General features: G+C 56.8%; 1 protein-coding gene across 1 annotated transcript; it reads right to left on the bottom strand.

Annotated features, from left to right (window-relative positions):
- Positions 1-3,069: 3,069 nt before the first annotated feature.
- On the bottom strand, positions 3,070-16,419 carry LOC119114698 (WD repeat-containing protein 3). The gene is made up of 16 exons (XM_037238716.1): positions 16,320-16,419; positions 14,369-14,546; positions 13,183-13,392; positions 12,438-12,635; positions 12,000-12,164; positions 11,500-11,699; positions 10,548-10,686; positions 9,706-9,902; positions 9,066-9,294; positions 8,472-8,657; positions 7,940-8,073; positions 7,304-7,482; positions 6,434-6,642; positions 5,231-5,385; positions 4,670-4,892; positions 3,070-3,334 (listed from the first exon to the last, which is right to left on the bottom strand). The coding sequence occupies exons 2-16, from the start codon at positions 14,537-14,539 to the stop codon at positions 3,170-3,172; spliced, it is 2,760 nt and encodes a 919-aa protein (XP_037094611.1). The 5' UTR covers positions 14,540-14,546; positions 16,320-16,419; the 3' UTR covers positions 3,070-3,169.
- Between the last annotated feature and the right edge of the window lie 1,267 nt (positions 16,420-17,686).

Genomic DNA, 17,686 nt, shown 5'->3' with positions numbered 1-17,686 from the left:
CTAGGTCATGGTCTACCTCCATGGGTGCCCTCAGCAAAACAACGTTGAGATTAAAATAGGTAGTTTTACTGGGCTATTTTTAGCGCAGAATTCCAAGCTTCCGCTGCAAACATGTTGTGGCATCATGGTAACATAACGAGGTTAAAATAGGTCACGTGAATACACGACCGGTCAGATGAGGTCATACAATGTCAATGACCTCATAAAACTCAGCCGACCTATCTGTCAGCTTAAAAATATCTGTGCCTGGGATACTTTTGTTCCACAGCTGCACCTAATAACATAAACTTAGCCAGAAGCACATTGTGAAAGAAAACAAAAAAGCATCGGTCTTGCCGACTATTGGTGGACCAGCCGTAAACGGTGACCTAACCTGACCTGACCCTTGCATGGAAACAAAAGTGGTAGCAGTGGTCTTCTCACAGTCTTAACGCTTAATTGTGTGCCCTCAATATCCGTCTTGACGTATTAACATAGGTTTAAAGAACATCTGTCAGAATGATCTTTTTTTCCTTCGTGACCTGTGGCGACCTCACATTTGACTTGATGTCCATTCTTCATCATTTGGAGAAACTTCCCAACGGCATCTTGGCTTTTCTCGTACGGTGTCTGGAAGTTGGGGATCCCAGGGAGGGGAAGTCAACTTCCCCCTGACCGGGCGCTGTTATCTCAGGACCCCGGCAGGGCGCGGGTTAAAGTGCCTTTCGAAGGTGCAAGGTTCAAGTTGAATGACCTTCCAAGGGCCGAGCCTGGCTACAAACGTAAAACTTTAAACTAGCTTGACATTGAAGTACTTGACCTCTTAAAAACCATAAAAACGGTAGTAATGCACTCAGAAAGCTAAAGATAAAAGAAAAGTCTAAAAATCTCTTTGGGGTGCACTTCATGCGTTCATTTAGCGTTGTTCGTCACCTTTTGACACAAGGTCACCAAGATCACCTCGAGGAGGCATCACAGACCATGCGCTGTCCGAGTGAGAAACCCCAAATCTGTTTACAAGATCTATAAAACTACACCAACTCGGGTGTACGAAGTCTCAGAGCCGTACGCACAACCATTCAGAATTTATTACGGGAAAACCTCAGCGGTACCCATAGCTCTCCATCGTAAATGCTGGCTTTTTGTTAGGTCAGCTACATAAAAACATTACGATTTTCCCCTCACATGTCCCACGGTGAGACCGTAGACAGGTTCACAACGTGAACGTCGTTAATTGTTACAAATTATCGAAATTCATTTTTACTACTTCTGCTACTAGTACTACTACTACTACGTCTAATATTGCTGTTATTACTTATGCCGCTTCTACTATTATTACTACTTCTACTACTTGCGCAAAAGACATATTAGTGACAAAGTACGAATGATGTTGTAGGTGTGATGGGTGAACGACACAAGACCGTCACAATCTGACCCCCCGAGGTCACTGACACCGTGAACAGCCCACGACACCAGCGTAATTCACCTGCATTAACTCGCGAATTCTGCCTTCGATGAGCGTGGACGACGCAGAAATAGCTTTTCAGACTTAAATGCTAGGTATCAGCATGTTCCTGCCTTTTCAAGCGGTTTCCACTGTCATGCGTCATGTGGGTGAAATAGCCATGATGTATGTACATGAAGAGACAAAGGCATGCAGCCATTTATAAATGTGGACTAGATGCAGTATTGAATAAATTACACGACACGGGGCATTGACCCCATCATGTTGCAAAAACAACGACACTGGCAGATCAGGTTGTTGCAAGTGCACATACTTTGCATCACAATAGCATCACGACCACGTAGCCGTCTTCAGATTGGGAATAGATGCATTATGGAGGGAACACTGTATGCCCGCATATTTGACTCGTAAATGCCTGGAGGCTGCGCGGAGACGCCTGGATCTCACGTTAGAGGTGCACGTCCTGGTCTGCACGGCGACCATGTAGCCATCCTCCAATTCGAAATCGAAGTTCGAGACTGAATCAACTCATTTTTTGACGGAGTTGCGCTTGTGTGCACGTTTCCTTTATTGGAACCCGAGTCCGATGCGACTATTTTGCTAACTTTATGGATGTCCACAATAGCCTCTCTCAGACATTCTCCATCAAATGCGCCGCAAGCCGGGTGGGCTGGAGCCCTGATGGGACGAACCCACTGAGCACGGACCACACTGCCGTGAGGAACGTGACGTGTGCTCCTTACCCGTCACGTCACCCCCACGGATAACATGCAACCCCCTCCCTCTCCCCGACATAGTCCCCCGCCCCCAGGCCCCGCCGACCCCGGCTCTCACCTGCCCTCTCGCCGGCCGCCGCCGCCGCCGTCTGCCGTCCACCTGACTAGCCGCCAGCCGCCGCTGGCAAGTGACGTCACTACGGCCCGCCGGTATGCGCCCCTCTCAGCAGGGCCGGCGCCTGGCGTCACCTGGCGCGGCACGCTCCAGGCGGGGTCTCCTTACGAGGCGGGAGGCTTCAGGTGCACGTGACCAGCATAACTGCGTCGTTAGAGAACTGCGCACACGGAGGGAGCAGGTGCAGCCGGCTGAATGATGGGATGCTGTGTACCGCCAATAGCATCCGGCGTCACGCTTCTTCCTTACGCGGGATTCGCCGTATACGAGGTAGTGCATTGACGCGTTAGAGATCATCGGAATGGACGCGGCTTCGTTGCAGGTCCGTGATAAGGTGTTTCCATCACACTTTTCTCTGGCGATGTGCCGGCGCGCTTTTGGACGGGCCGTCGCGAACCAACGACCACACTGGTCCACAGTTTGTGTTCGTGTTACGCTTGGGCCCTACGTGACGCAGCCGCGTAGCTTTTTTGGAGAGAGGCAGATAACGAAATTGAAGGCAATGAGCGACATGAGCCACCCTTGATCCACTGCCCACATTCTTCTAGCCCCTTAACTCTACTGGTCCACGCTGCTGGGAAGACCGCGCAGCGCGAAGCGCGGCATTCAAAGGCAGAGAACGTGTGTGCCTGTGAATGTCACACACTTCGGATCCGACACGTCAGCATTGCGACGTTTTTCTGTCCACCAATCCAGCACCAATACAAACAGGGTGCCGGATTCCGACATCGGTGTATTCCGTACACAATGAAGATGACGGCGCAGCCTGCGGCGCTGGCCCTGCGGCCGCTGGTCCCCGTGGCATCAGCAGGTCAGTCCAGCACGCTCTCCGGTCTACATGAGCAGCACAGCCCGTTGCGCAGCGCGCTCCTTTTTCCTCCGCTTCTTGCGCTTGTCGCTGACGCTCTGCGAGGCGTCCACGAAGAGCGCCACGCTCTCGCGCTCCAGCAGATCGCGCTGCAGGAACTCCAGGCCCGCCTTGGAGAAGCCGATCGTGTCCTGCGGCGGCGAACGAGACGTGAGCGGGCGCGGTCAGCACGGACTCGGCAGGGGCCGGGACAGCAGCCCGCCCACAGCACTCCTGCAGGCATTGTCTGGTACAGGATCACAAATGCCGGCACGGTTCTCGTCTCCGGCGAACCAGTCGCAATAATATATTTATAAAACGTTCGAAAAGTCGTGCTGCTTCTAAGAGGAGGCAGATTTTGCAGAACATTTTGCTCATCCGACACATTTTCGTATCATCAAACAAATACCACTTCGGAACATTCTGTGATGAACACGAGGATATGTGACGCAATGTATTGGCTGTCGATTGTACCGGTTGTAACGTCGTACACCCGGAATAGGGGAGGAAAAGTGCCAGACGACGAGACGTTCCAAACGAATAAAAACGTTTCTTTGATCCAACAAAACGCATACTTTTTCAAACACCGGAGGGTCCATGCTATTGCCGAAGTAAAGACACAATGCATGTTTAACAACTGTCCAGTTTAAGTCACACAGTTTTATTTCAGTTTTTAAATTTTTACGCATGCGGTAAAAGTGCAGCAACAAGATAAGGGCGCATTCTGAAAGCAACAGGCATTTTTGCAGCGTTGGTCTCCATACCACGGGACCCGTTCTAATCGTTACCCCGCGAGCACACAGCACGCCATGCAGCGCACTGAACACACCACTTCAGCGCTGGGCCCGTGCCCCCGGCGACGGGCCATCACCGCCCCAGCCAGAGGTCCCGCCCGGCTGCTGACCCGCAGCTGCTGCACCTGGCGGCCGGCGGCGGGCCACCCCCGCCCCAGCCAGAGGTCCCGCCCGGCTACTGACCCGCAGCTGCTGCACCTGGCGGCCGGCGGCAGACCACCCCCGCCCCAGCCAGAGGTCCCGCCCGGCTACTGACCCGCAGCTGCTGCACCTAGCGGCCGGCGGCGGACCACCCCCCGCCCAGCCAGAGGTCCCGCCCGGCTACTGACCCGCAGCTGCTGCACCCGGCGGCCGGCGGCGGGCCACCCCAGCCCAGCCAGAGGTCCCGCCCGGCTACTGACCCGCAGCTGCTGCACCTGGCGGCCGGCGGCGGACCACCCCCGCCCCAGCCAGAGGTCCCGCCCGGCTACTGACCCGCAGCTGCTGCACCTGGCGGCCGGCGGCAGACCACCACCGCCCCAGCCAGAGGTCCCGCCCGGCTACTGACCCGCAGCTGCTGCACCTGGCGGCCGGCGGCAGACCACCACCGCCCTAGCCAGAGGTCCCGCCCGGCTACTGACCCGCAGCTGCTGCACCTGGCGGCCGGCGGCGGGCCACCACCGCCCCAGCCAGAGGTCCCGCCCGGCTACTGACCCGCAGCTGCTGCACCTGGCGGCCGGCGGCGGCGCGCAGCCGCTCTATGACCGGCGCCAGCACGCCGTTGTTGACGATCTGGCCGTGGTGGACGCGCATCAGGAAGCAGAGGCAGCGGCAGACGAGCTCCACCTCGCCGCTGCCGGCCACCAGCCGCTCCAGAATGTACAGCAGGTCGGTGACGTAGCTGAAGGGCAGCACCAGCAGGCTCTCCTCCAGCTCGCTGGCGGGCGGACGGACGGCGGCTGACGTCACACACAGCACCGAGAACAGCAGCCGGCGATGACACGCGAGGTGCCTGAGGTGCAACCGGCGACGACACCGCTGAGGTGCTTGGCAGTGTGAAAACGTCACAGCACGTAGCGCCCTGTTTTACGAACATAAGAGTCTCCTTCCGACCGGGCAGGATGCCAGGGCAACTACTGGCCACACAAAACAAAACAAGGAGGGCGTCCGGACCAAGACCAGCACACTGAAAAGCAGCACAGACGCGGTAAAATCGCACCGCACGCCATTCGCCTCCCCGCAAACACGAACCGGCTCGGGGGGCACAATGCTGACCTGGACTTGACCCGGCGCAGCACCTCGGCCATGAACAGGTCGGGCGTGGCGCAGTTGTAGGCCAGCATCAGCGGGTGCAGCTCGGCCGAGCTCGACTCACGCAGCGCGCGCGACACCTGCTTGTAGATGGTGACAGCCTCCATGATACGCTCCGCCTGCGGGTGCGGCGGAGGAAGGGGGGGGAGTCAGGGGGGGGGGGGAACTGTCGAACCGCAGGCTCCGGTCATCAGAGACGGAACGCGGTGCGAGGCTGGCACGTTCGGCGCGTTTTGATGTGCACCTTACCGGTCGCGTCGATGTTTACACCAAGCCGATCACCGAGACAGCCTCGCCCCGAGTGCACTAACTGATAACGTCACCGAGCAGGCTGCTCGCGGCCAAGTCGGGCACGGTCACGCAGGCGACAGCGCGGCGGAGATGGCGGACATCGGCTTGATAGTGTTGTGACCAAGATAGTTGGGCAGTTTTGGCGCCCGTCACACGCCCCATGGCGCTCCACAAGTCTGATACACTGCGTCACACCGGCGCTTGTCGGAAGCCATGCAGGTCCCAGCGGGACACGCCGAACGCTAATGCACGGCGGCGACAACACGTCACACAATACCGGTGCGTACACATTAACCGGCAGCATCAAGCGCTTTAGTCACAGCAATACTCAACATCGCTGCTCGCTGCATGATGCAACCCAGAAATTCAGATCAGGCCCCATAATCCAAACAACTTCCACTCCATCACGCCCTGCGCCGAACACGGCCTCACCGAGGCAGAACGGAACGCGCCTGCTCGGCAATATTTTGGAATGAAGATCCAAACAGGAGAGGCAGATTCGGATTCAGCTACAAGATTCGAGAAAATTCGCATCTTTGCATCGACATCTCAAACTAATACAACGCAATACAATGAGAACAGACGAATTAGTCTCATGTCAACAGAATTATAACTATTCGTGTTGCACTCAGTTTATCTGGAGGAATGTGTGAATACATGGGTGGGTGGGTGGGGGGGGGGGGGGGGGGGGAGGGGGGGGACTTAATGATCTACTCAGCTGACTCTTACGTTCCGATGAGTTTTATTATTTAACTTCTTATTTTCGAGTTCAAATAACCATCTTTAGAATTCAAGTATTCACAAAGTTTCAATCTATTCGAATCCACTCTGATTCTGCGAATCCGAACGCCCAGGTCTAGCTGCGACGTCACGCACCGCGCGCTCCGTCTCGGCCGTCTTCTGGCCGGGCCGGCCGGCCTCCCGGTCACTCTCGCCCGGCACGGCGGCCGCCTGCCCGCTGGCCAGCCGCTGCTCCTCCTCGCGCGCGCGCTCGTCCTCGCGCTCCTCTTCCAGCACGAGCGGCTCGTCCGTCTTCTGCCAGAGCCGCAGCGAGCGGTCGCGCGACGAGCTCAGCACCCACCGGCCTGCCGACGGCCGGGCGGCGTCAGGGGCGGGGCGGGGCGGCGTCAGAGGCGGCCGGACGGGACGGGGCTGGCGCGAGGGGCGGGGCAGGGCGGCGTCAGAGGCGGGCGGGGCGGCGTCAGGGGCGGGCGGGGCGGCGTCAGAGGCGGCCGGACGGGACGGGGCTGGCGCCAGGGGCGGGGCAGGGCGGCGCCAGGGGCGGGCGGGGCGGCGTCAGGGGCGGGGCAGAGCGGCGTCAGGGGCGGGGCGGGGCGGCGGGCTCGGGCAGGGCACCGGCGCCCGCCCAGCAGCGTCGGGAGACCGCAGCCCCGGCCGCGGACTCAGTGTGGAGCAATGAGTGCACACTTCCACAGACTTGAGATACGTTTCCGAGACATCGGCCGCCCATACACGAGTGGTGTCCCACTTCCCACAGTGCACACTTCCCAGCGGACAGGACACTGTCACTGATGCAAGCATCATCGCCGAGCAAGCATCATCGAGGACACGCACTCGTCAGCGCTGAACGGTCACTGGGTGCCCAGTGTTAGTTCAAGTCTGCGGATCCACAGTAAGAGCCGCGTGACTATCACGCGGCCGCGCCGCTCACTGTGACCAGCCAGCCACCGCTGGGAAAAAGCCCTCATCAACACAGACGCGGTCCCAGCAGAGCCGGGTCCTCACCGTCAGGACTGACTGCCATGGCCAGCACCTCCTTGCAGTGTCCCTCGAGCGTTTGTATGCGCTGGTAGTTGTCGGCATCCCACTGCTTGACGCGGCCATCCTTGCCACACGTGAAGAAGTGGTGCGTCCTCGGCACGAACCGCAGCCCGGTCACGCTGTCGTCGTGCGCGAACAGCGACCTGGCGGCACGGCCGGCGGTCAGGACGCGGGGACGGTCGGCAGCGCGCCGCAGCGCCGCGGCGGCCGGCGCCTGACCCCGCCCGTCAGCACAGCCGTGCAGGACGCTGTGCTGCGGTTTGAGCCGCCGACGGCCAAAAGGCATACTCATGCAATGATCACGGGGTAAATAGGTCGGCCAGAAACGAAATGGTTTTGCCGGGATGAAGGATGCGAGACATGTTCATTGCATTACTCCACTGATGCAAACAGGTCCGAAAACCACGACGTGCCAAGAACCCACCCATTTCAAAAACGTTCAGTGCTACCCGAGTCACACCGACAGCCATAAGCTAATGACAGCCTCGCACCCCCCCCCCCCCCGTCAGCATCTGTACCACGACCATGTCCGTCCCCGCGCGCGCCCGCTGTGCCCCGCCCCCACCCACCCCCCACCCACCCAGCGCGCCGGACGCTCACTTGTGGCAGTCGCCGAAGTCGAGGCCCCAGATCTTGACGTTGCGGTCGCCGCTGCCGGTGGCGATGAGGGTCGAGTCGTGGCTGATGTCCATGCACAGCACGGGCAGCCGGTGGCCATACAGCGACAGGAACAGCTGGCGGCGGCAGCGGCGACGACGGTAGGGGAGCGCCACGCGCGCCGGACAGGCTCGGGGGAGGGGGTGCACGACCCCACCACGGGCCACAGCGACCGATCGGGCCCGTGTCGGGGTCGTGTGACACTGACGGAGCGTGGACCAGTCACCGCGCATGGGCCCACTTCATGGTCAGTGGCACGTCCGAGCGAATAGCATGGAGTAGTTCCGTAGACGGCGTTCACCGCTTTTGAATATATGGTGGCGCCCTCATGTTGTGAGTGTGTACACCGATAGGATAGCACACATTAAGAACAAGGCAACACGTTCCACAAAATGCACTAAATGACTATACTGTGCGTACTCCAGTCCGCGCCCAAACCGCGCCATCATCTGGCCGCCTCGAGCCAGGCGCCCACCTTCATGGTGTCGGTGAAGAAGACGTTGACGGTGCTGTCGAGCAGCGCCACGGCCAGCAGCCGGCCGTCCGGCGAGAAGCGCACGCTCAGGCAGTCCTCGTCCAGCGCGTGCGTGGCCGTGTGCAGGAACGACAGCTGCCTGGCGCCCTGCTCCGTCGACACCAGCTCAAAGCGCCACAGCTTCACCTGTCGGACGGTGGCCGCACGGTCACCGCCGGGCTGTGCTCTGGCCGGGTCGGGTTAGCGCGGAGAGCGTCACGCAGCGTGCCAGGAAGGCCCTGCGGGAGACCAACCAGCTACTGATTCCACCCCCGCCTCCGATCGCTCTGGCCTGTCACCTCCGGTGGCTGCCACATCGGGCCCAGCTGACGTGACCTGACGCCCCGCCCTCACACCACACCAGTCCGTGACCGCGCCGGCGGCTCTCACACGGGGCCACCAGGCCGGCTCCAGGCCAGTCGCCGCCCGCCGGCTGCCTGTCGCCGCCCGCCGGCTGCCTATCGCCGCCCGCCGGCTGCCTGTCACCGATCGCCGGCTGCCTATCACCGCCCGTCGCGACCGGCCGCCGCCGTCCCAGCCGCCGGCGCCGCTGACCTGCTTGTCGGCAGAGGCGGAGGCGAAGCCGCGCTGGTCGGGCGTCAGCGCCAGCGACCAGAGCTCGGCCTCGTGCGCAGCCACGTCCTCCAGACGGCGGCCGGAGGCCAGCTCCAGCAGCTGCAGCCGGCCGCTCTTGGTGCCGACCAGCACATGCCGGTCGCCGGGCACGAACAGCGCGCACAGCGCCGGCTCGCACGGCAGCGTGCGGATACACTGCTGGGTCGACCTGGCCACGGGCAGACGGGCAGTTGATGGACGGACGCGGTTACAGTGATTTAATTTTACAGATTACGAGGATACATACCAAACACACGTTTTAGTCACACCCATGTAGCTGAAGCATATCCCGATTCATGCGGTGTAATTCTTTCTGCGCCCGCCGCTAACCTCAAGCTGCAACAGTTCGAAGCTTTAATTTTGCCTCGAACACCATGGAAGGCTTGCATCCTACAGCAGCAACCACACTAAGGCAGCTCTTTGGACCATCATGCTACGACACCGTCAGAAAAAGACCAAAGTGCCATGGGTGCGAAAATACATGATTCCCATTTTACCCCGCAGACTGGGATTACACGGCAGTTGTTGAATCACAGTTCCCCAGCTCTAGACGATCCCCACACGGTCGGCCTCCACTGACTTGTTCCAGACTTTGAGCTGCTCGGAGGAGGCCGAGAGGAGCGCCGTGCCGTCCGCGGAGAAGTCGAGCGCGCGGACGTCCGACCGGTGTCCGGGCAGCTGCAGGTGGGCGCCCGGCTCGGCCGCGTCACGACCGCCGCTCGTGTCCACCGTCAGCCCGTACGTCAGCAGCGAGTTGTTGGCCAGCAGCACCGTTAGCTGCGACAGAGCGTGTCAGTGGTGAGTGTGCGTCAGCGATGAGTGTGTGTGAGTGGTGAGTGTGCGTCAGCGGTGAGTGTGTGTGAGTGGTGAGTGTGCGTCAGCGGTGAGTGTGTCAGCTGTGAATATGTACCAGCAGTGAGTGTGTGAATGGTGAGTGTGTGTCAGCAGTGAGTGTGTCAACAATGAGTCTGTAAGCTGTGAATGTGCGTCAGCAGTGCGTGTCAGCGGCGAATGTGTGTCAGTACTGTGTGTCAGCAGTGGGTTGTTTAAGCAGGAATGCTGTCAGCTGAGACGGAGCATACATCAGCAGCGAATTGGCGGGAAGTTGTAACAGTACATCATGAAAATGAGCACAGCTCAACATATTGAGTAACGTCATTGTAATCGCAATTTAGCATTACATAGCCGTTTAACGAGTCCCTCCGGGCATATCGCAGGTCTTTAACTCGACATATGAACTTTCAACTTATGTCTCTTTCTTTCTGACATCTCATGGCACTTGTCATACGATCTGTATTGGCGATGGCTCACAACAGTACATTGCTATCCATCAGAGGACACCGTGGACGGCACCCGGACTCCTCAGCGTGTCTCTGATGCGTCACGGGCAGTCCGAGCCTGAGGCCCGATCCCAAGCCTTACCTTGGCCTGTTGTGGCCCGCTGAGCGAGACGTCCACGGCCTTGACCTTGGACGGACAGGTGATGCTAGTGAGCCGGCGCAGCTCGTCCTGCAGCGTCTGGGCCGTCAGCGGCGCTGGCTTGGCGTCCTCGCCGGCCTCCCTGCGGAGGAGCGCCGGTCACGGACGGAGACGGAGGCAGCCGGCCGGGGGCGCGGGCCACGCTGGAGGGAGTGAAGCCGAGCGAGGGGCGACAGGGTGAAACTGCAGAGCTGCTCAGAGCAGTGTTACGCTTATACGAGTGGTGTTTCGCTGTTGAGTGGTGTTACAAGTGGTGTTTCACTGTTCTACGTGGAGTGGTTCTACGCTGTTACGAGAGGTGTTAAGCTGTTACGGGTGGTGTTACGTCATCACGAGTAGTGTTACGCTGTTACGAATGGTTTACGCTGTTACGAAAGGTGTTAAGCTGTTACGGGTGGTGTTACGTTGTCACGAGTAGTGTTACGCTGTCACGAGTGGTTTACGCTGTTACGAGTAGTGTTACGCTGTTACGAGTGGTGTTACGCTGTTACGAGTGGAGGAACAGGCTCGGAGATATCACGGTAAAACAGGCCATCCGTGCAGGGAACATGCAGGTAGCCACGGGTCACGACCAAACGCATGCCACAAAACCCCCGCGACTGATGCATCCGCGAGCCCCGATTAAGCAGACCAACGCGACAAAAGAAAATGTCGCCATTATTTCTCGACGGGATCGGTCCATACGCATCCGCCTTCATACTCCTCTTGCAATCGCCCACACAAAGGACGCATCGTTTGGACGGTACTCCGTATAAGCTGCTTGTTAGAGGAGAGAGAATGATCTGTTTACTATGGAAACAAACATGATTCGCGGCCAAAGGGAGTGATCATTCCACGAAACATAACACCAAACCAGCCCATCACTCGCCGGAAGTCGACATCCGGCGCGGCGTACCTCGCCCGCTTTCGGTCGCGTTTCTGGCGCTTCTGTAGCCTCCTGGCCGTCTCCTCCTCCGTGTTCAGATAGAGCAGCTCCAGCGTCTGGTCGTTGCCGTGGAAACACACCAGCCGACACTGACTGTCGATCACCACGCGCGACACGCGGTCTTTTCCCTGCCGCAGAATGCTGCCGATCCGGGTGCACTCAAAGTTGGACTGAAACAGAGATTAACGGAATAAATAACAATTACAACTGTGACAATTAACATCGTCCACTTCCTGCGCCGATGATCGAGTCGGGACAGCATAACTCACAGCGCACTTGGCCGTTCTCACCAGGCCTCTACATCACGTCGCGTGCGACCCAGCGCATCGTCCAGACTCCCGACTGACGGGAGCCGACAGACACGTCCAGCAAACGCCAGCAACTCCGGCTGAAAGCGCCCCGCGGTGGCGCCAAAACCTCGCCCCCACGTGCGACGTTCGCACCGCACGCGGCGGCGGCATGGTACGCACACTGTCACCCTCCAGCTCGTCACCGTCCGCCTCGCTGAGGCGCGGCGCCTTGGCCGCCGGCGGCTCGGTCGGCTCGAGGAAGCGCAGCGCGTGCACGCGCAGCTCGGCGTCGCCAGAGCCGGTCACCAGCCGCGTGTCGTCCTCGTTCAGCACGAAGTCCCACACCTGACAGAAGCGGAGAGGGGGAAAGGGGACGGTCAACGGAGCAGGGGGGAACAGGCGGCACGGGTGGGCCGCACACAAAACGCGGGAGCGGGCGCAGAGCGCAGGGGAGTCAGTCCCACCACCAACATTTTGAAAAATCATCTGCATCAACCGTGAGGTGCGACCGGCGTACATGAGAATGAACCAAAAAGCAAGGGCGAGGGCGGCCCCGTCCCTCACACCCGAGCGAAGCCCTGTCGGCCGGCCGACCGCTCGCGCCAGAGCGCCCCGCACCTCTGTCAGGTGGCCGACCAGCGTCTTGAAGCAGTGCTGGTTGTCCAGGTCCCAGAACTTGACGTAGGTGTCCTTGGAGGAGGAGACGAGGCAGTTGCGACGGCGCATGAAGCGCACCTGGGTGACGCTGCCCTTGTGGCCGCGCAGCCGGTACAGGCCGGCCTCGCTCACCACGTCCCACACCACGATCTCCGTGTCCTGGCAGGGCAAGAGCGGACCACGTGAAAACGGTCGCAGCCGACACAGGATGACGTGGGTCGCCAGAAACCAAACGCTAGTGAAGCCATGACGGGGGGGGGGGGGGGCAGGACTACATGACGGTGGTAGAGATGGGATATGAGGGAAGTAAGTCCATGTGATGGCATAATTGACGGCGGGAGAAGAAGGCAGAAGAACCATATGATGGAGGAAAACCTAACGGGAGCACGTAACAGACGGACAGACACATGACGGTGGGAAAACGATGGGAGAAGATGGGAACAGGATCAGGTAACGACGGAGAAAGAGCGAAAAATCGTTGCCTTCCCTCCATCTTCAGCAGTCACCACCGATCGGACCACCCCCGCTCGCTCGTGGGACTAAGGCAGACACTGCCTTACAATAACCGAAATTCAGGTACGCCCAGCTGCTCTGACATCACATCTCCTTCGCCTCAATGGGCCTGCCGAGCAGTAACCAGTCTGCAGCCTTTTTACCACGCCACCCCCTAGCGGCGCCGTATCATAACACGACACCAGCCACGCACCTTGGCGCCAGACACCAGGCGCATGCCAGCCTCGTCGAAGCTGACGGCGTTCACCCCGGACCGGTGGCCGGTGAGCGTGACCCGCAGGTCACCCGAGGTCAGCGAGAACAGCCGCACCGAGCCGTCCGCGTAGCCGGCGGCCAGCAGAGCCCGCTTGTCGTGGACGCCCAAGCAGGTGACCTCGCTGGCTGCGCCGTGCAGCACCATGGTCTGGGGGCCGGCCAAGGATGAGCTGGCGGTACCGGCACGGCTCGACGTCCGGGGTCACACACACAGTGGTACGGCCGGCCAAATACGGAGCAGGAAAGGAACAGCTGAAACCCTGGAACACTCCCGCTGCCCCGGCAGGTCGTGTGGGTCAATCATCCCGTGCTGCGAGCGGAGCAACTGAAACCCTGGAACACTCCCGCTGCCCCGGCAGGTCGTGTGGGTCAATCATCACGTGCTGCGAGCGGAGCAACTGAAACCCTGGAACACTCCCGCTGCCCCGGCAGGTCGTGTGGGTCAATTATCACGTGCTGCGAGTGGAACAACTGAAACCCTGGAACACTCCCGCTGCCCCGGCAGGTCGTGTGGGTCAATCATCACGTGCTGCGAGCGGAGCAACTGAAACCCTGGAACACTCCCGCTGCCCCGGAAGGTCGTGTGGGTCAATCATCACGTGCTGCGAGCGGAGCAACTGAAACCCTGGAACACTCCCGCTGCCCCGGCAGGTCGTGTGGGTCAATCATCACGTGCTGCGAGCGGAGCAACTGAAACCCTGGAACACTCCCGCTGCCCCGGCAGGTCGTGTGGGTCAATCATCACGTGCTGCGAGCGTTTCTCGTGATGCTGGCGTGTGCGCGAAGAGCCTGCGCGTCACATCCAAACAGACCATGTACGTAGCATGCACATCGGTAAGTCTGACAAGGCTGGCAGCATGATGACAGACAGTGATGCATATCATGCTAACTGTGCACAGGTTAGTGGTACCTAGCAACTTGACAAAACCTTGCAGCCTGAAGGCTCTGTTTATGGAATACAAAGGACAGTTATGATGTCCTGATATTACATATAGAGCATACATCACAGCTAATGAGAGTGACAGAGCTTCACACAGCACTACATCATTTGGGGGAGGGTAGTGCAGCTCCCCCTGCACTGGCACAGAGTTTGAGGCTGAAGTATGACGTGTCGTGAGACATACCCTTTCGGCGGTGACCGTGTCCCAGACGTGGATCTTCTCGCAGGCGGCAGCGGCCACATAGCGCCGCTGCACGCCGTCAATCTCCAGCCAGCAGACATTGCAGTCGCGGCTGCCGATCACGCCGAACACGGGTCCGGCCTCGAAGCGCAGGTACTGCTTGGTCAGCCCCATCCTGAGCCTATCAAAGCAATGCCAATTAATGCACCACTCATGACCTGGTACCTGACCAGACACTGCAAGCACATTTGTGCTGTTGGTCACACCATCTGGGATGAATATAACACTGGGCTAATGAACACTGCACGCCATCTACATGGCTGTTGGTTCTGGTGATCATCAGAGCACCAATTGTGCCATATCCTCAATGTACTTGTATTTCTGAACAAATAGGATAATGCTCACCACATGTGGTCATGTCATAACACATAGTGTAAGAAAAATCCCCCAGTGCTGTTGCAGCACTGCCTCACAAAAATATATACTGTGTCTTTGCAAACATGTAAGACAATAAGCACTTGCCCATTGTCCATGTGACAGGTTTGATGAAGAGAGCTCCATTCACCAAACTGCAAAAACACAACAAAGCTCTGATTGGCCTTCACCTCTGAGCTTGGTTGTAAAGACATTGTAAATATGAAAACTTGATAACCCTAAAAACTGATTTTTCTATGTGTCTAGGTCACTCTATTTCATACTACTGAAGCCATCATATGCACTGTGATTCAATAAATGTGAATGATGTAACTTACTGACCATAATTCATTGATTTCTGGATAGTTTAATAGTTATTCTCCTAGTTTATTGTCACTTTTCTGCTATCAGAATAATTAACTTGTGCTGATTTATCAGTTTGCTTTTTAAGTTTGTTTTGTTTATTACTGATCTCTGTATTGTATAATCTTATGTATTAGAACTTGTCTATTTTCTTATCAGTTAGCAGTCCAAAATATGCAACTTCTAACTAAACATTCATTGCAACAGCTCAGTGTTACTATTTTATGTTTACTCTGTATCACATTTAGTTGTCTGAACTGATTACCACAATATGTTTACAACTATTCAGTGTTTTACTTTTATTGCCTGCCTAAAGCATATATCCACTGCTTCCACAGTCCTTCTGCATGTGCAAAAGATCCCCAAAGTGGCATGCAGCAGAGCATGCAGTAACATGCACCTAAGATCTTACTTAAGTACCTGACATGTTAGCAATACAATTCTTCAGCATCTCATACCTCCTTTTATTTTAATAATAACATATCTTAAGAGTATCACATGAGCAGGCCACCAATCACAGGAAGAGATAATCAAATAATTTCTCTCACAATGTAGGTGATATAATGAAAACTCTTACATGATATGTACATGAGGTTTATTTAGAACTGATGAAATTTGTCTGGATGAAGCATACACTGCAGCAACCAAAGGATTGCAGGTTTTATTCACCAGCTTCATTACACTTTCCCCATGCTGGAAGGTTGTTCACATCACCTTGCTAAGCATACACCACTGTGCAGTTCAAAGCAGAATGCACATGTCAAACTGACCATACTTTGGACAATACTGGTGCTGAGCATCAGTCACAAAAGAGTCGGGAGCAGTGGATAATTTTCAGACTGTCCTGGGGAGCATCCAGCTCAGATTCCCAAACATACATGTTATGCTGAGCATGTCAGCCTAGCCGCAGCAATACAACAAACATTTCAATGCACATACCTAGTAAACCTGAATGCCCCAAGTTTAGTGCACACTGTATAACCACAGGTCTGCGCTAGCCTCTGCGCAGACAGTTAATGCTCCAAGGATTTCACATAGGAAAAACTGTTAACTTCAGGTAAAAATGCTATGCTATTTTCCATGACAAATTAATGAGTATTGAACACAAGGAACACCAGCACCAGTTCGCCGATGTCACAGGCGTCCGGCGCAGTGGATCCTTTCTACATGGCTTTACCTGTTGGAAATCACAAACTTTCCTGCGTGCACATTACACCAGTATCACGTGCACAGCTTTTAAAATAGATATGTCTATTCAACCGACCACGTGCACCTCTATGCCGACTCCGGGCAAATTCTAGACAATAGCATTTGTGTACAGCGGGGAACTCAATGTCACAAAACCTTCACAACCGTATATGAACAATTTGGAAGTAGTACTGCCATATACACAATATACAGAATCCCGCGCCATCACCAATAAAAAATAGCAGGCGTCGAGGATTGCCAAAATTTCGCAAATACGAGAAATAGGTTATGCCTTACCCTCACACAGGAGCGGATCCAGAGTGAACGGGGAGAGACAGGGGAGGGGGGACACTGGGCAATGCCCTCTTGTGCTTCAAAGAGGCACATAGGCCCCGAATGCCGACCAATGCCGACAGAGCCGACCAAACAGACGCAATTTCTTCTAACATCAGACGTAACAATATGGGACGTGTTAAGCGGTTTCCAGGCGACCAAGAAGAGTCACAAACGGATGTGAAGGGCCCAAGAGAAGACAAGAGTGATTCTTCACTGATTAAATGGGTGGTGACTGGGAAGTTTTAAGGCCCCTTACACTGCTCAGAGGCCATACGCTGTTGCTGGAGGTCCCTTGTGTCCACTTACAGGGCCAATTCGATCGTTAAGGAGCCGTCTAAGTTGTCCTTATTTTTTTGCATTGGCTCGAAGGGCCCCGCGCTGCTGCTGGCATTCTTCCTGCTAGCGAACCGGGCACTCCCGTAAATCAGAGCCTTCCACGGATGTTTCCCATTCGACCTAAAGTCTCTATCCGCCCTACTCCCAACGCATTATACATTATTGTATATTTTATACATTATATATTATATGCAAATACAATACAATAATCTGCCTGCCAAGATGTCTTCGGTTGTTCAGCGGCATTCATGCTGGCCTCAGTTAACGTATCGACACACTCACGATACGCCCATGGCCCTCCATATTGGTCCAGGGCTCCTCCAGTTCTCTGTCACTTGTTTAGGGCCCTACGCTCTTATCGGGGGCCCACCTGTTAATTTGTTTGGGCACGCTCAGTCGTTCGGGGCCCTTCAGGTTGGGACTTGGGTTCTCTCGTTTTGAATGCAGGGCCCCGTATTTCTGTCGGGGGCCATCTGATAGCCTGTTCGGTTACACTCGATCTTTCGGGGCCCCCCACACTAGGTTTTGGGTACTCTTATTTGAATGAAGGGCCCCGCGCTCTCGCCCTGGGCCCTATCTGATTACCTGCCAGGACACACTCGGTCGTTCGGGGCCCCCTACATTGGGTCTTGGGTAATTCTTACTTGAATGGAAGGCCCTATGCTCTAATCGGGGCCCCATCTG

The sequence above is a fragment of the Pollicipes pollicipes genome, unplaced genomic scaffold (genome assembly GCF_011947565.3).
Source record: "Pollicipes pollicipes isolate AB1234 unplaced genomic scaffold, Ppol_2.1 Scaffold_2975;HRSCAF=3490_pilon_pilon_pilon, whole genome shotgun sequence".
Lineage (NCBI taxonomy): Eukaryota > Metazoa > Arthropoda > Thecostraca > Pollicipedomorpha > Pollicipedidae > Pollicipes > Pollicipes pollicipes.
This window is presented reverse-complemented; position numbering and strand designations above follow the sequence as displayed.